The following is a 23,377-nucleotide window of genomic DNA, read 5'->3' on the forward strand; positions in this document are numbered from 1 at the left end:
ATATCTGACTTTCCAATACAAATAAATAAATCTAAAAAAAAAAAAAAAAAGAAAAGAAAAAGAAATATATCTAAAAAACAAAGGGGGGAGGCAGAGAGAAAGAAAAGCCACAGTTCATCTCCGGCAGAGGGAAAAGAGGCAACCACCACATAAGCACACCTTCCAAAGGAAATTCTAAAGGTCAAGTGTAAGTTAGCAAAAGCCACACTCACAGCTTTTCTCCAGACTGGAATGCTCAGAGAAAACAAACATGGGGACAAAAACACTCCAGTGCCAATGCCTGAGGGGTGGAAGGCACAAGTAATTCTGCTCTGGCCATTAATCCTACCTAAAGGACAAAGAGAAAATCACTCAGAGCCAGCCCCAAAACCTAAGAAAACAGGGCCTCTAACAGGGCCGACCCAGGAAAATATGCTCTCTACCACCAGTTTAGCAAGCACCTGGGAATAAACAAGGGTGGGAGACTGTGTGTGGAGATCTACAGCCAGGGTGGAGCAAAAACAGTGAGGAAAAGCCTTCCTCCAGCAAACCAGTTCTAATGAGAACACTAGGAAACATCCAAGGAATTCAAAGCCATTGATGCCCCTAGGTAACCACAGCAACAAACCCAAAATACAACTCACCACTTAACTGACTCAGAATCCCACACTAACAGCCTAGCGAAAGAAAAAGCACACTCTATTGTACCTCATTCCTAGTGTTCCACACACTGCATGTGGTAATTATTAACAAATTACAAGCTACGCCAAAAAAATAAAAGGCAAGAAAATCAATACTCTATAAAGAGGCAAAGAAAATGATAAACCAGGGCCAGATGTAGCATGACTCAGATACTGGAAACATCAAATAGGGAATAATTAAATTTAATACACTACAGCAACTAATGAAAAAGCTGGACAGATTTGCAAGAGTACATAGCAGGAACAAATGCAGAATTTCAACAGAAAGATGAAAAGCATTAAGAATCAAAATGAGGGGGCTGGCACAATGGTTCAAGTGGCTACATCTCCACCTTCAAGTGCAGCATCCCATATAGGAGCCAGTTAATGTCCCGAATGCTCCACCTTCCATCCAGCTCCCTGCTTATGATGTGGGAAAGCATAACCCAAGACCCTGGGACCCTGGACCCAGATGGGAGACCTAGAAGAGCTCCTGGCTTTTGGCTTCGCATTGGTTCAACTCCAGTTGCTGTTGCCATCTGGGGAGTGAACCAGCAGATGGAATATCAAAAGAAACAAAATGAGGAAAGAGAGGGGGAAAAAAACCACAGACCGTCTAAAGAGCCTTTGGGGTCATGCTCTTTTAAATAAATAAATATTTTAAAAATAAAGCTAGGCTGTTATTACTTACAGCTCATTAATTAAAGAGGACCTAAATACTTGGGTTCCTGACTTCTGCCTTCAAACCATTGCTATCCCTAGTTCTTGAAGGCGTGTGGGGAGTAAACGATCAGATGGGAGCTCTCGCTGGCTTTGTCCCCTCCCCAACCTCTAGGTTACTCTGCTTTCAAGTAAAACAAACTTAAAAAAAAAAAAGCTGGCGTAGTGGCACAGCGGCTTAAACTCTTGCTTTGATGCTGGCAATCCAAATATGGGTATTGGCTCAAATATTGGCTGTTCTAATTCTAATCCAGCTAAATGCTAATGTGTCTGGGAAGGCGGTTCAAAATGTCCCCAAGCAGGTAGGTCAGTCCCTGCCACCCTGTAGAAGACAGATGGAGTTCTGGGGCTCTGGCTTTGCCTTGGACCAGGCCTGGCTGTGGCAGTTATTTGGTGAATGAACCAACAAAGGGGAGATTTCTCTGTTGACAGTTTGGCTTTTCAAGTGAATCAAACAGATAAAAGATTAGGAGACCATTAAAAAAAAAGAATAAAAAAGATGGCTGGAAAAGAAGAAAATAGCAAAAAATATATACAGACCATGGAACAAACAGAAAAAAAAACTAACAAGACTGGGAGATTTTAATGCAATTACGTTGGTAAACACATTAAATATAAACACACGATCAAAAGACAGACATTGTCAGATTAAAGAAAAAAGTAAAATCGAATATACACCCACTTTAAACATGAAGACAGACAGAAGTGACGGACAAAAGGATGGAAACAAGCATGTAGTCAGTAATCTGTCACAGCACTTGCTCTTTAGGTAGCAACTGATAAAGAAAAAAAAATGACAAAAGCGCTACTAGTACTATTGCAGTAATTCTGAACTCACTGTATTTAGTCAGTCACCACGGTACCTCACACCTGTGTGAGGCACGCCCCTAGCAGAGCAGATCCGCAGAGCTCTGCAGCAACACGATGAAAACCACCTAGGCAAGAGCCCCTAACAAGCCTAGACTTCTAGCTAGGGAAGTTGGCATTGCGAGGCATCATCAGTATTCTACCAAAGACATCCTTGTTGGGATGTCTTTCTGTCTTCAATTTCTTTTTCCGATTAACAAAAGAAACAGGTATGTGAGGCTCATTCACATACAGTATCAATCTCACAGTTTCTTTTTCCATATCACACTGACATTCCTAAAAATCACCACTGGAAACAATTTTCATTACATAAGTCCATATATCTGTCTTGGAAAATCAGTATTTGTAAGGACACACATAATTTCATAACAGGATTTCACCCTATTATCCCATTGTCCTGAAGCAGACAATAAAAGAATTTACCAGATCACTAAAATCTTCCCATGAAAATTTAACCATGCTACTTCATATGCAATTTTTAGGAAAAAAAAGATCAAAGTTAAGTTACACGGCAAGTTTTACAAACTAGATTAAAACTTCTTCCATAATCAATGACTAGAAAAAAAGATGCCGTTGAGCATTATAGCACAACTTAACTGTAATGGAAACATGGAGGACTTGTCTTTTCTGTACTTCTTTGATTTCTATATATATTATCCTAAAAAATTTATTTTTCTTAAAAGTAAATTTTAAAGAAAGAATTGGAGGACCCGGCATGGTGGCCCAGTGACCAACTCCTTCTTGCCTTGCATCCACCAGGATCCCATATGGGATCATATATAAGTGCCAGTTCATGTTCTGACTGTTCCATTTCCCATCCAGCTCCCTGCTTGTGGCCGGAGAAAGAGAATGGCCCAAAGCCTTGGGACCCTGCACCCACATGAGAGACTTAGAAGCTCCTGGCTCCTGGCTTCAGATTGGCTCAGCTCTGGCCATTGTGGCCCACTTGGGGAGTGAACCAGCAGACAAAGATCTTTCTGTCTCTCCTTCTCTCTGTAAATCTGCTTTTCCAATAAAAGTAAATATTAAAAAAAAGAGAGAGAGAAAATTAAGAGATGAAGAGAGGGCTTCCACCCACTGCTCCACCCCCCAAATGGCCAGAGCTGAGCTGATCCGAAGCCAGCAGCCAGGAACCTCCTCTGGATCTCCCACATGGGTCCAAGGTCCCCAGGACCTAAGCAATCCTCTGCTGCTTTCCCAGCCCATAGACAAGGAGCTAGATGGGAATAGGAGAACCCAGGATCGTTGCCGATATAGGATTCCGGCACTAGCCAGCAGAGAATTAGCCCGCTACACCACCACATGAGTTCCATATTTTCCACAGTGAGTATGTACCCAGTTATTTTCTTCATGCTACACTAAAATATATTTATTATATTTTTCTAACAAATACAAAAAGTTTTAATACCATTTATACTTGTCTTCTTACCAAGGATACCAGGAAACTCCAGATAAAATTCAGCTCCCAAGTATAGTTGATCAGATGCCATAATTTCAACAATATATTCTGCCTAAGAGGGAACTTCATTAAGTTCACAAAAAAATGAACTTAAAAGGTAGGTTATTTGGGCCAGAGCTGTGGCACAGCAAGTTAAGCTGCTGCCTACAAGCTGCCATTCCATATGGGCACAGGTTCAAATCCCCACTGCTCCACTTTCTATCTAAGCTCCCTAATAATGTATATAGGAAAGTAACAAAATATGGCCCAGAAAGCCTAAGTCCTTGAGTTCCTGCACCTACTTGGAAGACCCAGAGAAAGGTTCTGGCTCTTGCTTCTAGACAGGCCCAGCTTTAGCCAATGTGTCCATTTGGGGAGTGAACCAACCCAGGGAAGATCTCGATTTTTCTTTCTCTGTCAATGCTTTCTTTCAAATAAATAAATAAACTTCTGTTAAAAAGAAAAAGAAAGATAGGTTTATTTTGGTACAAACATATTTTGAAATCCAGGCATATGAGGCATCTTAGAAATCTTCATGGAAAATGTGTGTTGTGAAAGAACTATGCATGGGTTTCAAAATTTTTTGCACCAAAACAAGGTTATCTTTTAATTTTATTTTCTACAAACTTTCTGAAGTACCATGTAGCTGTCTCCATAGCTATGCTTTTCTACTTCTTTTCAACAACTTCATTAGTATCTGTAATCATAAGCTACCACAATTACTCTTTAGAAAGAAATGTAATATAAAAATGTAATATGAAAAGTATTTATACAATAGTTTTACAAAGCACATAACACTAAAAAAGTTGTTAATTATGTGTGAGATATTCTCTTTACTAGCTTCATGTTCATATTATATACAAATAACTAAAACTCTTTATAAATGGTAGTAGAGGGGCCCAGCACGATGGTGCAGTGGTTAAGGTCCTCGCCTTGCACGCCCGGGATCCCATATGGGTGCCGGTTCTAATCCCGGCAGCCACACTTCCCATCCAGCTCCCCGCCTGTGGCCCAGGAAGGCAGTCGTCCAAGGACGGCCCAAAGCCTTGGGACCCTGCACCCGCGTGGGAGACCCGGAAGAGTCTCCTGGCTTCGGATCGGCATAGCATCGGCCATTGTGCTCACTTGGGGAGTGAATCATCGAACGGAAGATCTTCCTCTCTGTCTCTCCTCTCTGTATATCCGCCTTTCCAATAAAAATAAAATAAATCTTTTTTTTTTTTTAAAATGGTAGTAGAGAACAGAATGGCAATATTTACCTGTCAAGAAATAAGTGAAAATCACAGTATGACAAGCTCCCTCATCATAAATGGAAAAGCTTCTAAGAAGAAACTCAAGTCTCCGCAGACAGGACTAAATCATTCCACTTGGCTCTCCTGCCCATTTAATCTCTGCAACAAAGAAAAAGAGACGATTTACCGAAAAAACAAATTGAGTAAGTAGCACAACGGTATTTGCCTCTGTACAATTTCCACTTCACATGCCCTTTGGGGACATTCCTCAATTACTGAGAAGTGCCATCACGCCTACAGTGCGTCCCTCAGAAGCAGCCAGCCCCAAGGGTTGGAGCATGTGGGCTTGGTCAGCTCCCTGCATGTCTGGGCAGCTGCTGCTGGCCCCGGGGCCTCTCGGTGCTGTTTGTATAGAAACGGATCCTCAGCCTAGTGGCTACAGGGAAGCAAAGGGCTTAGGAAATTTCATCTACCAAGAAGTTTCTGGAAGATCAGACAGGTCACACGTGTATACCCTTTCTGCTCACCAATTAAAAAAAAAAAAAAAACAGGTCCACAGCAAACCAAGGAAGGAGGTGGCCATGAGAAATAGAAAATCAGGCGTGTGGTTTCCCTATCTGTCTGCCAGGAAAGGAAAATCAAATACAGTAATTTGGCTGGAAAAACAAAAAAAAAGATCACAAATAGAAGAGGGCCCTGCTGTAAGGCTCGAGTTCATGCTCAGAACCAGAAATCCATACAGAATAAAGTTCAGTTTAAAACAAGCTTTATTGGAATCAGTCGGGTCACACAGGTATACCCTTTCTGCTCACCAATAAAAAAAAAAAAAATTTTTTTTAAAAAAGACAGGTCCACAGCAAGCCAAGGAAGGAGGTGGCCATGGGAAACAGAAAATCAGGCGTGTGGTTTCCCTATCTGTCTGCCAGGAAAGGAAAATCAAATACAGTAATTTGGCTGAAAAAGCAAAACCAAATCTCAAAAAAAGAAAATCAGAAATAGAAGAGGACCCCAGTAATAATGTTAGCAGAAAGAAAGAGCACCTGCTGAAGGCTCCCATGGAATGCAGAAAGAGGTACTGGCTGCCACACCACCGTGTCGCCACACAGCCCAGTGCCCAAAACAGGTGCACCGGCCCACCTCTTCATTCAAAGGTGGATTGCGCTAGACCCTGACCCTACACGGGCTGACTTTTCTAGAACATTTCACTTCAAACTTAAAACATTTCAGAGGTGCAATGGTCCAGCGGGCCAGGACAGAACTAAACGGAGCACCTCATCCCCACTCTGATCGCACTCTGTCCTTGGGGAGTCCCCTGCCCGCGAACAGACTCAGCTTCCTCACAGCTGAGCTGCTTCCTCTCTCCCCACGCCGCAGCTCTGCCCAGCCAGCCACAGGCCGGGCCTCACACTCACCCCTCCGCTTTCCCCCACAGCCCTGCTCCCACGCCACCGCACACCAGCCCTCCTGTCCCGGGTCCCCCTCCAAATCTCTCGCCCATCGGGGTCCCACAAGTCCATGAAGAGGCACCCTCACACTCACGGTCCTCCCCTTCCCTCACCCTCAGGGTCTCGCGCCCGCACAAAGTCGCCATCAGACTCAGGGTCGTCCCTCTTAACACAATCAGCCTCACGCGCAGGCCCCCCCCCCCGCCGCCGCCGCCGCCGCCCCGACCCACACCCTCAGGGAGTCATCCTCACGCTCGGGGTCCCTCGCGCCCTTACAGCGTCCCCCGCCCCTCCAGGAGGCCGCAGGGCAGCGCGCCGTTTCCGGGCCCGTATCCCGCACGCGGCGGCCGCGGCGGCGGGAGCGGGGGCCGCGGAGAATTCGGCTCCACGGGAGGTGGCCCCCCGCCCGGGCCCCGGAGCCGCTCGGCCCTACTTCGCAGCCCCTCACGACCCCCCCTCTCGAGCCCCCTCAACCCCCGAAGCCCCTCACCACCACGACCCGTTACCTCTCCGCAGCCTGGCGCCGCCAGGATGCTCCGTCGCGCAGCCGGCTCCGCTGCCGTGGCCGCTCAGGCCCCGCCCCCGCTACGTCATTCGCCGCTGAGCGCGATAGCGCGCGTCGCTTCGGGACCAGGCGGTGTGCCAGGCCTGCCGGCAACTGCGCTTCCGAACGCTGGGAGCCCGCCGCCCGCTCGGCTCCTCAGGGCCCCCCCGGCCCAGCAGCCCCCAGCTGGCTTCGCCGAGCCCCTCACGAGCCCGTGACCTTGGCTCAGCCATGCTGGTCCCGACCTTGCCCTGCGTCGCCAAGGGCTTCCACACCGGCATCCTCCCTCAGGAAGCCCCCCCACCCCACGTTCCTACTGACCATTTGGCTTGAGCCCTCTGCCCAGGGGACCCCATTCGGGTCACACACAAGCTGACTCTCCGGTGGGATCCGGAGAAGTTACACACCCCAGGACTTCCCTTTGAACTCTCACAGCTCAGACCTGCATCCAGGCAAACGTAGACAGCGCCCGGCTTCTTTTTGCCAGCCTCAAACCTGGGCTCTTCCCCTCAGTTTCTTGTCCACGTCTCAAGGACCTGGGCTGGGGAGTACTGTCCCCAGCAGTGCCCATGACTGCCCATCCTCTGACCACAGACCACACCCACATCCCTGTCCAACCCCAGTCAGACCCTTCCCTTTCCCAGGACCTGCATCAGGCATCTTAACTTCCCACTCAGTCCCTGTCTCACTCCCTCTAGCCTTGGCCCCGCAGGGTAAATGTTCCTAAAATTGATTTGGATGACTTAGTCTCCCCTGCCCAAAAGCCTGCCCAGCTTTCTTCCTAGAGGCCTGAGATGACCTGTGGATCTAACCTCCTCGTTCTGTTACAATAAACACCTTCTCTAAGTGTGACTGGGTGTGTGCGTCCCATCAGTACAGTCTGACCCTTTGTCTCCAGGAGCAGCTCCTCCAGCCTCTGTCTGGGCAGAGGGACAGTCCTGGACACGTGATCACTCACTGGCCGTCAGTCCACTTGTCCTCACACTGAGCACACTGACTGTCTAAGTCTTCAACACCACCGCCAGTGAGCCTTAGGACCCTGCCTGCAGGGTACATTCTGTGTCCATTCTTCACTTGCAGAACCAGAGATGCAATTAAGTCAGGAGGAGGCACCCCCAGAAGACATGGCTGGAGCTGGCAATGCCAGGATTTGCCCCCCTCCCCTGGGGTCAGATGGCCCTGAATCATGCTCTAACTCCTGGTCCTCTTTCTGTGGCTGTAAACCTAAGGGTGGCAGTGGGGCTGAGAAAGGCTGGAGTAGGGCTGGACTTGGGGCTAAAACTTCCTTTCCTGCTGTCATCCTATCACAGAGGCCAGCGCTCAGCTGGACATGTATATCCCCAGGCACACTCATTTCCTCTCTAGGCCACCCTACCCACCAGGTTTGGCTAATAGTATAATAGCTGGTACCATGAGAAGGTTTAGAGCGCCCTCTAGTGGCCCTGAGTGAACCAAAGCGTAGAAGCTAGCAAGGCTCACAGGATCTGGGTCCTGCACAATGTTCCTGCCAGGAACCCATCCCTATGAATGTTTCCATCTCAGACTCACTTTTTCCGTTTCTATTTGACCTATTCTCTTGGACTCTGTTTTTGCCCATCTCTGTCCATCTTGATCTCTGTAATCAGTCTATCTGGTCTCTTCTTCCCTCAATATCTCAAAAGAAGTTAGGTTAGAATCAAAGAACATAGGCCCGGCATGGTAGCTGTGGTTAAGGTCCTTGCCTTTAACATGTTGGGACCCCATATGGGTGCCAATTCTAATCCTGGCAGCCCCGTTTCCCATCCAGCTTCCTGCTTGTGGCCTGGGAAAGCAGCTGAAGACAGCCCAAAGCCTCGGGACCCTGCACCCGCGTGGGAGACCCGAAAGAGGCTCAGGGCTCCTGACTTCGGTTCAGCGCAGCTCTGGTCATTGCGGCCACTTGGGGAGTGAACCATCAGATGAAAGATCTTCCTCTCTGTCTGTCCTCCTCTCTGTATATCTGACTTTCCAATAAAAATAAAATAAATCTTTAAAGTCCTTACCTTGCATCCCCCAGAATCCCATTTGGGTACCATGTTCTTGTTCCAGCTGTCCCACTGTCCATCCAGCTCCCTGCTTTTGGCCTGGGAAAGCAGTTGAGAACAGACCAAAGCCTTGGGACCCTGCACTCGTGTGGGAGACCCGGAAGAAGCTCCTGGCTCCTGATTGGCTTAGCTCCAGCTGTTGCGACCACTTGGGGAGTGAAACAGCAGATGGAAGATCTTTCTGTCTCTCTTTCCTTCTGTAAATCTGCTTTTCCAATAAAAAAAAATAAATCTTTAAAAAATGAGGGGGGTGTTAATCCTCTGCCCTGTGGCTTTGGCATCCCTTATGAACACTGGTTCATGTCCTGGTGCTCCACTTCTGACCTAGCCCTCTGCTTCCAGCCAGGGAATGTAGTAGACGATAGCCCAAGTCCTAGAGAGCCTGCACCCACGGGAGACTCGAAGGAAGCTCCTGGCTCCCAGCTTCAGACTGGCTCAGCTCTAGCCATTGTAGTCATTTGAGGAACGAACCAAGGATGGAAGACCTTTCTGTCTACCTCCCCTTCTCTTTGTAAAATCTGCCTTTGAAAAAAAAAAATCAAAGGGTGGCATCCTAAGAACTCTTAAGTCCCCAGAATGTTGAGAACTGCAAACTGAAGAGATTGGGAAGGGGAGTCCAGTCAGGGTGACCTGTAGGATTATCCTTGCCCCTACCACTTGCGGGGGGGGGGAGGGGCGCGGGCCTGACCAGGCAAGATTAAGGATAAGGTACAGGAAGAGAGTCTAAAGAAGGCTACAGAGGCCACACTTCTGTGTCCAGCTCCTGACTGACCACCTCTCCGATCCCCACGCACCTCCGCCACCTCTCTGTTATGTTCAGAACAGAGCCAAGACTAGGATACCTTACAGCATCCAGAATACTTTTATTGCCAGAATCAAGGTAAAGCATACTTAGAGAGGGAGAGACAGATGCTGGGCATGTAGGGATCAGGGAGAATCCAGCCTCAAAGACATCTTGTGGGAAAATGGCACAGTCCCCAAAGATGGCTTTGGGGCCCTGACTTGGGGCCTGGACCCAAATCCTGGCCAGCTGCCCGGCAGAAGCCCACAGCCACCAAGGCAGGGCTACAATCTCCACATAAAGAACCGTGCAGGTTCCCTGGAGCTAACAGGAGACCTCCAGGGGGTGTCACAGCACCTGATCTTTCAAGTAACCCACTATAGTTTCTGGGCTGGTCCCTACATACTAAATACCACTCTACCACTTGTGGGAGCAGGTGCTTCACCACCCCCTCAGCCCTGTGCCAGCTCTACTGGATGCCAGAGAAATCCTGGCCAGGGCTGCAATGTGGTGGTGGGGTTGGCAAGAGAGCAGCTCTTGGCAGTTTCCTTGCACTCCCTTTCTTCATCAGTACCTAAAAGCCATGGCACTTGGCCTGACACTCCTTCAATCACACTACCAGGTGAAGGGTGCCAGCTTCCATACCATGGTCAACACCTCAGCCCAGGCTCAGCGTTCCCAGGACATAGCCCCCGGATGCAGGAGAGCCATCTGCTGCCCAAGGCACAGCTAATCCGCTCTTCAGTGTCAGGGAGGTAGGAGTAGAACGATTGCCCCGGCCCCAGGAACCCTGGAAAACACAAACCAGCCCTGCCTGCAGGGGGCTCCATGCTGTCCTGGCCACAGGGAAGCCAGCAGCTCTGGCCACCCATGACTGGTGACAGACCAACCTGTGGCCATTACATGGGAGGGATCACCTAAGGGGCCAGGGACCATAAACAGCTCTGTATCATCTCTCACAGGAAGGCATAGGGGCCTGGGCCTGATGGCCAAGTGTGAAAAGGCCACAGGAGTAGGAGCAATGCATGGCCCTGCAGACTGGGGCCCTGCAGCTGCCAGCCAGTCCACCCCACAGGGCCAATCCTGAGGTCACGATTCCATCAGCAGCATTCTTCCCATCCATGGTTCCTTGAATTTACACTTATTTCTTCTTTTTCACTCCCACAGAAGAACAACAAGAAACAGCACTTCCCCAGTGTGGATGCTTCAAGGCCTGAGACACACACAGCCTTTCAATGACTGGTCACAGACTTTGGGCAGGACAGCCCTGGAGGCCAAGGACAGGCCTCGTGGCCAAGTCTTCTAAGCACATCCTGCCCGAATGTTGCAATCAAGGCCCGAGGAGAACTCGTTTCAGGTAGGCCAAGGTCGTAGCATTGGCCAGCATCTCAATGTGCTCACAGCCTGGCAGCTCCTGTAATGACACTGGGTACTCCTGGCGGCCTTGCCAAGCCTGGCACTGTAGGGCACTCTCCAAGTTCACAGTGCCATCGCCGTCACCAAAGCAGATCTTGGGGTCATGGTCAGGGAATGCCTCATAGTAGAAGGATTCTGGCGTGGGCACCCCAGTGCCATAGAGGCAGTGCAGTGGCACGCCAGGGGGCGTCATGGCCACCAGCCCTTCTGTGTCCTGCCGCATGAGCCAGCCATCTTCAAAGTCAATATCCCAGAAGAACCGACGGTAGTCCCGCAGCGTGTAGTTGGCTGCAGGTGTGTGCACAAACACCTTTTCTGGGGACCAGGTGTAGTTATAGGGGAGTAGCCAGCTGGTAGAGACGGCAGATCGCTGCTGCTCCCGGATCTTCAGGGGCTTAATGACAGGGATCCGGTTGTTGTCACCTGCAAGGGGAGAGCTCCAATGAGACTGCTTAGTGGTGCCAGGTGGCCTTGTCACTAGGCAGGCTGTCAGACCCTGGGCTAGAGGTCCAGCCAACGTTTACTTGTTCCTGCTCTGCCACTGTAACTCCCATCCCTGCCCTGGCTTCGGTGGCTTTGTCTTATTTTGTCAGTGTCTAGAAACCACATTTGCAAACCTGGTGTCGTTCCCTTTGCCATTTCCTCTCAAGGGATTTTAGGTCACACATACCCTGGGGTGATTTATCCCATTTCCTTCCCTGGAGTACTTAACCGGGTATGTGTGGGCGCTGGCTTTGCTTCCCTAAGCTGACTAATTAGGGTTGGTAGCCCCGAGACCCGTTCCTCTTTCTCTTATACCATGTTGAACTATGCCTGTTTTTCTCTTCCTAGGGTCAGATGGGTCATCAGCCAACCCTGGCATTTTTCCAGCCACCTGCCTCTGGACAGCAAGGCCAGCTGGAGACAGGGCAAGAAGGAAGGCTGCTGGTGGATGCAGGGTCCTTCTATTCCATAGATGTACCCGCCAGTCAGTGAGATTGCAGGGACCTGGGCTAGAATGTTGGGACAGTGGCCCCTGAACACATTCAGGGCCAAAACTCTGCAACTGAAGGGGTCATCCCACCTTGGCGCCAGAGAAAGCAGACTACCATTTCCTATTTATGAATTGCATCTCCTTCTGTGAGCACAGGGAGCCTCCATGGGCAGGGAGGAAGAGGGTGCGGTTCTGGCTGGGCCTGCCTTCACTCCCTTCCTGATTTTTCAAGGACTAAGGGAGGGAGGCCAGAAGCCTGTGGATGCCCACCTCTCCACAGCACACCCCTCCTCCTGGGCTGCCAGGGCTCCTGCTACAGCTTCTTTCCTTTGAAAGGGGACGGGGTCCAAATGCCACCATGCCTCCCTGTATCTGTCTCTCTGAGTTAGAGGCTGGACTGGCACAGAGGGCGCGGAGGAGTTCTTACTATATTCTGAAGGTCTGAGCCATGGACCCGTTGTCCAGTCAGCTCACAGTCACTTCTGGGAGGTTCAGCATCACTACTGATGATAATGGTCAGTTAGTCAAGCAGGTCAGGCAGTGCCACTGACTTTTGGATAAAAACTTCTGAAATACTTGACACAGCTCCTGAACAAGGAGTCCCAGGACTCCAGCCAGTTCTAGCAGAGGAAAGTATACTTCCTCCTAGCTCTAGAAGTGCCGCTGTCTGGCCACAGCTGGCAGATGTTGAAAATCAGTGAAAGGCAAGTGGATTGGTAAGGGAAGGGGAAAAGGGTGACTTTCCCAACTGGCTGGTGAGCAAACCCAGACAGAACAGCATCCACTTCCCCCCTGTGCTGCCCACAGAGGCTCCTGTGCCTGCAGACTGAGACGCAGTTCATAAATAGGAAATAGCCTACTTTCTCTAGACTAAGTGGGGGATGGAGAAATGAGGCTGAAGGTGAGAAGGAATGAGAAGGGGCCTCCAACGGACCCTGGGTAAAACCCAGTCAGGCCCGAGTCTTGGACTGTATATGTGGGTGTAACACACATGGAAGCATATACCTACATAAGCAAGTTTCTATGTACCAATGTTATGCCTATCCATGGATACGGCATAAGAAACTTACACCAATCACAGGGTCTATCAATTAGAGAGGAGAGACCAGGAGTAGTCTTAGATCCTTTTTCTAGAAAAATGGACATATGAAAAAGAATGGCAGGCCCTTGCTGAGGCACACTGGGTTAAGCTACCACTCATGATCACAACATCACACGTTAGAATGCCAGTTTAAAGTTTGGCTGCTTTGATTCCAGACAAGCTTCCTGCTAATGCATCTGAGAGGGGCACAGATGACCAAGTGCTTTGGTCCCTGCCATCTACACAGGACACTTGGATGGGAATCCTGGTTCCTGGCTTCAGCATGGCCTAGTCCTAGCTAACTATGGCCATTTGGGGAATGAACCAGAGATAGAAGATCTTCCATGTTTTCTCTCTCCCTGATGCTCTTTCTCTCAAATAAATCACTAAATCTTAAAAAAAAAAAAAGTCATTAGAGGAAAATAAATGCTGACCTAGGAAAAGAGGCGCGAAGGCTGCTGGCTCAGCAGTACATCACGGAAGCACCCAGAGACCAGTATTCCTGCTGTCCACCCCAACTCTGCCAAGTGGAGTCTTACCTGAAGCCAGGACGCGGAGGGTCTTGGCCACGCCCCCCCAGGGCGCACCCAGTGCCACAAAGGCACGGATATACTTGTCCTTCCAGGGCTGTGGCTGCCGCTGCAGAAAGTAGAGCGTGTACATGTTGCCCATGCTATGGGCAACCAGCACCACGGGGCCCCCATACAGCCGGTACATCTCCTCGATCATCTCCCGGAGGGCCAGGAAGTAGGGCCCGTTCTCATCTGCAGGCCAGAGCCAGGCAGGGGTCAGGTGAGAGGAGTCCTAGGGACTGAACCACTGACCACTCCACAGGTCAGACCCCAGACTGGCGGGTGGGGAAAGGGCTAGATTCCAAATGGGCACAATTAGGTCCTCCCTGCCCTCCCCCCAGCTTCCATAAAGGGAGCAAACAAAGGCTCCTTTAGTTGCCACCCTGCACCCCCTCCTATCCCCAGGGCTCAGAGGTCTTGGAGCAAAGGATAGAGAAGGACAAGGCAACCCCATCAGGAACGATGGCTATTGCTGTGACTGTGATGGAGCTGGGACATCCCAGAACTCCAGGAACAGCATAGAGCCCAAGGCCAGTGGTAGCTCTGACTGCCTCATCCCTGCTTCCCCAGAACCCCAGAGAATGAACAAGGGTGGGTGCTTACTTGGGGCTCGACGCCAGTCATAGGGGGCCCCTCGGACATCTTCACCCTGTGTGTATCCCCAGCCCACAAGGGTCTCCACCATGGTGTGGAAATAGGAGCCTGTAAACAGAAAAAAGAGTATTGGAGAAAGTTATAGTCAGGGCCTGCCACCCATCCCACCCTGCCATGCTGACTGTGCTATCCACTGGAACAACACACCTGGAGGATGGCTACAGAGACGACTCACAGGACACCCTTTCAAACTCTGTGAGTCGAGCAGAGCCCCAGCTCTACATACCCACACTGCTTTTGCTGGGATCCAAGAACTCCAACGAGAAGGTCTTCCCAAAGCCAGGGACACGCACGTCCACGCCATCAGGAAACTGGGTGGTCCGGGATGTTCTGTTGTAAATCAGCCTATCAAGAGGGGACACTGAGCCAGTTAACTTGAAGGTGACACTGAGCTTGATATCCTCAACATTACCCTGTGTCCTAAGCCTCCTCATCTCCAGGTTTGGTCAGAGGCACAAGGGAGAAGAAAGTAACAAGGCAAGTGTACAACGGACGAATCAGTGACCTAAAGGACTTCCACCAAAGCTCACTCCCAGTCAAGGTAATAATTATTTCTCCTTAGTGTTGGCTACCCCAGAGTGAGTGTTTCAAACTGGTGAAGAGAAGGAAGTGTTAGTCCTGGCTCTGCCATGAACCTCACATTTGACCCTAGGTTCCAGCATATCCTTGTGGTCTCCCATAGCTTCATATGCATCGATCTAGCCCCTGCAACCACCTCAACACCTTATAGGGCAGAGAAGATGATAAGGACTCCACCTCTGGGCCTGAGCATCCTGTGGCTGCTGTATGGACAGGCAGACACGAAGGTGGATAAGGCTAGACAAAGATGGGGACAGGTGAGGCGAGACAGGAGAAAGGCCTTGTTGTGATTGCAGGCAGGGACAGCTGAGTCTTACACTGAGAATTGGACCCAGCAACCAGACTCCCTCCAACCATACAGTCGTGGAAGGATGTGAATGAACCATGTCCACATGACTTGTCCTGTATCATACCCCACAGCCACATCACCTATCAAGACAGGGACCACACACCCAGAATGGGCTGGCAAGTTCCTATATGCTGTGACATACAGGCCACCAAGTATTTGGGATCATGACCAGCCCTTGCTAAGTGTGCTGTGGCTGTGTAATAAATTACCATAGACCTAGCAGCTTCAAACACCATACCTATTATTTCACAGTTTTTGTAGTTGCAGTGTAAAACAGAACCCTACCTGAGAGACCCCTGCCTAAGGTCAAGCACAGGGCTGCTGGATCCTGTCTCTAGGGAAATGGGTCTCCAGGGGCCACAGAAGTGCAGGGATGGGGAAGGGGGAGACAGAACAGAAGTCTTGTGCCAAAGCTAAGACCACGACACTGATCTCAACGGACACCAAAGAAGCAAATGTGTTCCCTAGAAACCAGGAGCCTAACGCTCCCGGTGACCTGGATCTCTAGGACCTTCACAAGTCACAGGCAGCTGACAGGATCCCCAACATTGACTTCAATAACAGTTTTTGGGGATCATTCCCTCCAGGACCAACTACAGACTCTCCCAGCAGCCACCCAATAAAATGCAGAAAATCATTCCAGAAAGCCAAAGCAGTTCTATGCTGCATGCCATACGCAAGTACAAAGAGAACAAGACACCTCCAACTGCCAGCACACAAGGCCATGTCTCCAGGACAAAAATAGGAATAGAAATCAACGACCTAGAAATAACCCCAATCCACACAGAGGGGACGCATAGGCCACCAGGAAGGGCAGGGTGCCTAGAAAAGCAGGTCTCTGGGAAAAACTCAGGATTTATGAAACTCCTTCCACTCAAGTAGACATTAAGCCCAACTTTGTTCCTCACTGTATTTATATGAAAACCAAAAGACAACAGTTCCTGTTTTTAGGGAACTTAGTTTGGAAGTAGACCTCAACCCTGAGTCACACAGTTCCGGGTTAGAATTCTGGTTTTGCAGTTCATTTTTCAGCTGAATCAGCACAAGCAATTTTATCATTTCTTTGAGCTTCCAGATTTGCTCTCCTGTGTCACCTAAAAAAAAAGTTTAAAAATGGGGCCTGTTTCACAGAGTTGCTTTTAAGACTGAATGATAGTGGGCACAGCGCTACATCACTGGAACGACAGGGCTGTGTTCTGAGCAATGCATCTTTAGGTGGTTTCGTTGCTCTGTCAGAGTCTGCTTACACAAACCTAGAAGGGCAGGTCAATTACTGCACATGACCTCTGGAGGCCATCAAGAGACTTGGTGAATTCAAGATGTACAAACTCATACAGAATACAGCCTGCTGTTCTGCATTTAGTAAAAGGACACTCTAGAACAATTATAAGTAAATACATATGCCAGTGATAATGTCACTTACTACCAAGCATTATACACTGTATATAATTGCACTGCTATATTTTTAGAAAACTAGCGGCACAGCAGGCTCACTTACACTAAAGTCACCACACACAGAGAAGTAATGAGTTACACTGATGATGTTATGACAGCTATAACATCACAAGAAAAGAGCTATAAGATCTTACGGAACCAACTGCTAACTGCTACGTCACCATCTCACAACATGGCATGTAACTGTATCTAGAATTGATAGTCTCTATATTCAACTGGGGAAAATATCCATGGAAACATGGTTTGACACTGGAGAGGAAACATGATGTGAGTTCAGAGCAACAGGGAGTGGCAGGAGATAGTCACAAAGGAAGTAAGATCAGGTTTCAAAGGGCAAATGGGGGAATGAAGACAACAAGTAAATACAGCATCAGACAAGGGGAACAGAAGTAGATTCCATCGGAAAGAAGCACGTGTGAAGGCATGGCCTGCCCTAGGAGGAACACGTGGCTGGATGGTCAGATGTGGCCAAGCCACAGCAAAGAAAAGATGAAGGTCAAGTGTAGGGTATAGATGGGGCCTGAGGGGCAAGGGCTGAACTGGAGAAGGGAGGGACACAAGCAGCAGGAAGGTTCTGCCTGGGAGAGTACAGAGGCAGTGCTGGCCAGGTCAGCCCAGAGCACACTGCGTGGAGGGCCACAGGTCCCCGGAAGAGAAATGGATCACAGACCCATGTCTTGAAGTGGGGCTGTGATGGCCTCTGTGGAGACCCCTCCAGTGCACAGTGCACCCACCTGATATTGTCGATCCAGCAGTCAATGACGACGGGGAACAGCAGTTCCAGGTTCAGCCAGAGTGTGAAGTAGCTGTCTGTCTTCTTGGAGCAGACGTAATGCACAACCTTTGGCTTGTCCAGCTTTGCCTCCAGCTGGTTGCCCAAATCACCAGGCACTGTGAGGGCGTACAAGACACATGTGAGTCTTGGGCCTGTCAGGAAACCTTACAGTTCACGACTGACCCTGCCCAAGAGCCAGTAATACCCTGGGTAGACCTCCACAGTTCTACACCTCAAATCAAAACACAGTGCCGGGGCAGGAAGACCAAAAAGCGGGGACCCCAACAAAGGGGCCTGGACACTATTTCTACACAGAAAAACTACTACAGTGACATGGTACATGGTAGTGCAAGAGAAGCCTGTAAGAGGCTTGGGAGAGGCCTGGCATATTTGCGGGGAAGCCCCATTACTCTTCCGGACTGCCTTGTGTCTTCCCTAGTGAACCCCTTGTTGTCTTCAACAAGAACATTTTCCCAGGACTGGGTTTCAATTTGAAGTGACTTCCTCATGGTAGGCTCCATTTCCTTATCTGTGAAACGAGATCTTGGGAGCTAGCTGAAGGTTAAGCCTCTGCATGCAATACTGGCATCCTGTAGGAACACAAATTTGAATCCCAATGCTCCACTTTCATCCAACGACCTGGTAAAAACACCTGGGAAAGCAGTAGAGAAAGGTTTAAGTGCTTGGGTCTCTTTATTTTCATTGAAAAGTCAGATATACAGAGAGGAAGATCTCCTTCCAGTGATTCACTACCAAGTGGCTGCAATGGCCAGAGCTGAGCCAATCCAAAGCCAGGAACCAGGAGTTCCTTCCAGGTGTCTGTTGTGGGTGCAAGGTCCCAAGGCTTTGGTTCATCCTTGACTGCTTTCCCAGGCCACAAGCAGGGAACTGGATGGGAAGTGGGGCTGCTGGGATTAGAACCAATGCCTATATGGGATCCCAGCACGTTCAAGGTGAGGACTTCAGCTGCTGGGCCTCCATGCCAGACCCCATGACATTTTTTTTAAGATTGATTATTTTATTCATTGGAAATGCAGAATTACAGAGAAAAGAGAGGCAGATAATTTTTCATCTGGTAGTTTACTCCCCACATGGCTGTAATGGCTGGGGCTAATCCAGGCTGAAGCTAGGAGCCCACAGCTTCTTCCCAGTCTCTCACATGGGTTCAGAGACCCAAGCATGGGCCTGGCACGGTAGCTGGCTGAAGTCCTTGCTTTGCATGTGCCAGGATCCCATTTGGGCACTGGTTTGTGTTCTGGTGGCCTTACTTCACATCCAACTCCCTGCGTGTGGCCTGGGAAAAAGCAGTCAAGGGCAGCCCAAACTCTTGGGACCCTACAGCCGCGTGGGAGGCCTGGAAGAGGCTCCTGGCTTCAGATTTGCTTGACCGCTTGGAGAGTGAATCAATGGATGAAAAATATTCCTCTCTCCTCCTCTCTGTATATTTCTGACTTTTCAATAAAAATAAATAAATCTTTAAAAAAAGGGGGGCTCTGACTTGGAGACCCCTCCGAATTCCAGAACACCCAAAGTTTGGCCAAGGCTACTATAGGCCTGTCATTAGATACGTACTCTTGAGGTTTGAACCCAAAGATTTTCCACTTACAGCCATCGCAGGCACCTTGATCATGCCGAGAGAAAGAAGGAAGAGCCAGCAGAACAGAACACTGAGCCACTGAACCAAGCCAAAACTGAATGCAGAGAAAGTAATGTGGACTTGCAGGAGGGAGATCATGGACAGAAACAAAGTGAGAGAAGCTCAGACTGGTACCTGCCAGGTTTCTGAGGTCCCACAGTGAGCATGTGTTGGAGACAGGCTGAATCAGCATACCATTCCAACCACAGCCCGGCAAGGCTTCATGTGACCAGGTCCCAAGTATGACTTCTCTCCCCGCCAGCAAGCCTGTTCTGGTCACACAGAACCCTGGGGTTCTTGCAACACCCTAGCCCATCTGCATTGCTTCACTGTGCAGCACTCAGAGCCTCACACATGCCAGCATTGTGGCACAGTGGGTTAAGGGTATGCCATTGCCTGCAACATCATGATGCTCTATTAGGGGGTACCAGCTGCTCTGGTTACAATCCTGCTTCCTGTTAATGTGTGTAGCAAGGCAGAGTTAAGATGACCCATGCCACCCCTGTACAACATAAGGATACAGTTTCTGGCTCCCCAATTCATCCAGGCCCAGCTTTGACTATTGTAGCAGATTGGTGAGTGAAGCAGTGAGTGGAAGACCTTTTTCTCTTTCTGATGCTCTACCTTCTAAACAATAAACAAATGCTTAAAAAGTCCTTCACACTCCATTTACTCTCACTGAACTTTCAAGTCTCACCTGCTCCCATATGTCATGTCCCTGGTACCTCCCAAACACAGCCCCATCCAGGCCAAACGACCCATGCATGAGCAAACAACCAGTGCGTGGGAGCCCAGCCCTCCGAAGGTGGGTTCTCCAAGGCGCTCCCACGGTGTCTTCAGGGTGCATGGGAGACAGATTCACCTTCACCACCTTTCATGATGTGGGTGTGGAAGCCAAGAGCCCCCAGCATTCCCCGCTTGGATGCTAATGCCTGGGGACTGGGCAGGGCACTGCGGAGACCTGTACCACTATCTCCACCAAAGAGGAAATGGTTGAAAGAAGTCAGCAGGTCTGCTTTGTCCAGACAACCCTTGCCCTGCTCAGGCATGTGACCTCTAAAAATAGCAGGGATCACTTCCTAAACTCCTAGGTGCTTGGAACTAAGACAGGGGCCATCCACGTATCTCTCACGCCCACCTAACAGATGAGAAAACTAAGACCAGGAGAGGTAGGGATGGCTTGCCTACAGTCGTCTCCCATGGCCAGGCTCATTTTTCTGACCTCTGCTTCTTGTACCACTCAAGTCCTACCTTAGGAGAATGCTGACCCCCTCCCGGACAGTCATGATCAGCTCCTGCCCTGGGCCCAGATGCGGCTCATCCTGAGTCAACAGCAGCAGCCTCACTCCCTAAGAAGCAGCAAAAAAAGGATTCTGGCTGCTCTGCGACTTTGCTTGGAGCCCAATACTCCTCTGCTATGAGTTAGGTTCACTAAGGACTGGGAGCAGTCAACACCAGGCCAGGCAAAAAAAAAAAAAAAAAAAAAAGCTACACACTCTGGCTGCAGACCACAAACTTCCCAAAGCCACATACTTCACACCGCTTATATTCAGCACTTCTACGACCCACACATGTGGCCCCTAGGGTGAAGTCCAGATGATCCAACCAGTCTCCTACCCCCACTCCATTTTAGCCACCCTGGGCTGCACACTTGCCTCCTTCTGCCACGCTGCTGGTTCCTCTGCCTAGAACCCTCTCTGATCCTAGTTCCAGTTGCCTTCCCTGACACCCAGCCAGCCAGCCTGGGGCAGAGAATTCTGTACTTGCCCAGTGCAGATACATCTCTGCAACGGAGCCCAACACCCACCTGCAGCATTGCCTGGTGAGGCCTCCTGGGACCACCCTGCCTGCCAGCCTTACTCCATTAACATATTCAAAGCAGAAACAGCACTCACAGTGGGCAGGGAGGGGTCAAGGTGTAAATGGATGCCTCAGGTTGCTGGCTACAAACACTCCAGCTGCAGATGGAATCCATGGCCTGAATGAGCCATCCGGGCCTCCCAGAGGGGTCATCCTGGCCCATTGAGAGAAACCACTGTGGCTCCTGTAGAGTTACCAAGTCTAGGATTCAGCAGGCAGCGGGTCGGGGAGGTTACTCAGTCCACACTAAGTGTCCCACTTAGTGTCCCAATCCAATTAAGTCTGGCAGGGATCAGAGTACAGGTCTATTGTCCAACATCTGTTTACCACCACTGTCCCAAATGCTGGCCCTGTTTTCTCTTAGTTTCTCAGACTTGCAGGCGCAAGCCAGTGCCACCCATTTAACAGGAGAGTGAAAGCGGGGGCTTGGTGGGCAGCGTAATTTGCCCCCTGCTCCCCCAGAGTTGCCTTCCAGTAACACACTACAACACATGGAAGGTTTCAGGTGGCTGGAAAGAGGAAAGGTGATGGCCTCCAGGCTGCCTAGGGACTACAGGGGCCAACTCTGAGGTCGCCCCTCACAAGCAGGGAGCTGGATGGCTCAACGCCTCTGTAATATGGGCACAGGAGTTTCAGGCTTTCCCAACCCCAAAACCGAGATATGGAAGGCTTCGTCAGGCCTGGTATAGAGATGGACAGGCAGAGCAATGGCCGCCAAGCCTCCCACCGGCTCCCATCTGGCAAGGCCAGAGGCGGACTCACTGACCCAGGTGAAAAGACACCAGGACGCTTCCCATTTCCTGACGAGGTCAGCCTTGCCTGCACCCCGCCCTGCCAATTACACCCATCACCAAACACTTGGCTCACCCAGCACCACCGGGGGATGGCTTTGAGCTGGGTCCGACAGCAGCATCAACAGGGCCAGGAGGACACTCGGGAGCAGCGTCGCGCGCCGGGGAACGATGTGGAGGGCCATAGCGCGCGGCCGCGGCTGCAGGTGGGCGCTGCGGGATCAGCACTCAGGGCTGGCGCCTAGGCCCCAGCAGCGGCGACGTGCTTAACCCCGCCGCCCGGAGCCTCCCCCGGGCACCTGGCCAATCAGAGCCCGCCCCCCGTAAACGGCCCACAAATGGGGACTCGCCGCCCTGCCCAGGGCGCGCTCCGCTCCGCCCCCGCCCAGCCCCCCGCCATTCAGCTGGACAGCGCTGCGCGCCGAGCGCATCGATCCATCCAGGCGCAGCACCATCTGTGGCTCCTTGGCTGCTGCGCGCCCCGCCTAACATTCACCTCCAGCTCCTGGAACCTCCCAAACCTGCAGGATCTAGAATGGATCCGACGGGAGACGCTAAGGGGTCCATGCTCGCCCATGCGGAGCGACCCCTGGAAAAACCAGGAAGTAAGGAAGTGACAACCCCGCTCCCCACCCCAGGCTTCCGGGACCTTTTTAGGACCTTCATACCAGTTCTTGCCATTCTACCCACGAAGAACCTGGGTTCCATCATCCCGGCCCAGTAACTTCCTTCCCAGTCCCCTCCACCTGCCGTGTGCCCCTGCGTTAGGGTGCTGGCAAAGCTGGGAGAGGCCAGGTCGGTGTTGTTCCCTAGGGCGAGAGCTCTGTCCGTTGATTTTGGAAATGTGGAGGAAAGCTGTCACTCTGCCCTTTGGGGCATTTGGACGCGGGTGTTGGGAGTGGGCTCGAGCCCCCAGCTTGCACTAAGCCCCCAGCTTGCACTACGGTCCATCTGCAAGTTCCCATGCCGGCTGGGAGAGGCATCAAGAGGGCTTATGTGTCTCCTGCCTCCCACCCCCACCATAATCCTAGCAAACCTGGGGGTCTACAGAGGACAGACTCCCCACAGCAGGAACTGGCACTAACAGTGAGGCCACAATAGACCAGCACCACTCATCATCCTGAGGTGGAAGGGCCAGTGTCTGCAGAGTTCTTCATCTTCCACGCAACCCCTGCCCATAACTCCCTCCTAACCCTTCCTTCTTCTTGGAAATGGACTGGGCCCCCTTCATCCAGCTGCCCACCCTCTTGGCCCAATCCTCCTGAATTCTCACAGGAAAACATGTTGGCAATTAGCAATTGACAGACTCTCCAGTATTTTTTTTTTTAAGATTTATTTATTTTTTTGTGCCCAGTGCAGTAGACTACCAGCTAAAGTGCAATGATCAGACATAAGATCTTTCTCTCTGTCTCTCTTCCTCTGTATATCTGACTTCCCAATAAGAATAAAATAACACTTAAAAAATCTTAAAAGATTTATTTTTATTG

At 50.4% G+C, this 23,377-nt stretch overlaps 2 protein-coding genes across 4 annotated transcripts in view; both read right to left on the minus strand.

Moving 5' to 3' along the window:
- Positions 1-6,907, minus strand: part of SLC7A6 (solute carrier family 7 member 6) — a 36,506-nt gene extending 29,599 nt beyond the window's left edge. The window contains exons 1-2 of one of the 2 annotated variants that reach the window (XM_040982487.1): positions 6,868-6,907; positions 4,944-5,075 (exon numbers count right to left, since the gene is read on the minus strand). The gene's annotated coding sequence lies outside the window, so the exon portion shown is untranslated. Of the gene's footprint in view, positions 1-4,943; positions 5,472-6,867 lie in introns of those variants that run through there. The other variant, XM_040982486.1, reaches the window with a different exon arrangement.
- A 2,907-nt stretch (positions 6,908-9,814) lies between these two features.
- Positions 9,815-22,115, minus strand: PLA2G15 (phospholipase A2 group XV). 2 transcript variants are annotated; one of them, XM_040982489.1, is made up of 6 exons: positions 21,967-22,115; positions 17,563-17,719; positions 14,672-14,790; positions 14,395-14,493; positions 13,759-13,983; positions 9,815-11,588 (listed from the first exon to the last, which is right to left on the minus strand). In XM_040982489.1, the coding sequence occupies exons 1-6, from the start codon at positions 22,073-22,075 to the stop codon at positions 11,080-11,082; spliced, it is 1,218 nt and encodes a 405-aa protein (XP_040838423.1). In that variant the 5' UTR covers positions 22,076-22,115; the 3' UTR covers positions 9,815-11,079. The 2 variants fall into 2 exon arrangements, with proteins under 2 accessions (XP_040838423.1, XP_040838424.1); XM_040982490.1 differs by lacking the exon at positions 21,967-22,115 and adding an exon at positions 19,375-19,467.
- Positions 22,116-23,377: the final 1,262 nt, after the last annotated feature.

The sequence above is a fragment of the Ochotona curzoniae genome, unplaced genomic scaffold (assembly GCF_017591425.1).
Source record: "Ochotona curzoniae isolate NIBS_2020 unplaced genomic scaffold, NIBS_Ocur_1.0 contig_3622, whole genome shotgun sequence".
Lineage (NCBI taxonomy): Eukaryota > Metazoa > Chordata > Mammalia > Lagomorpha > Ochotonidae > Ochotona > Ochotona curzoniae.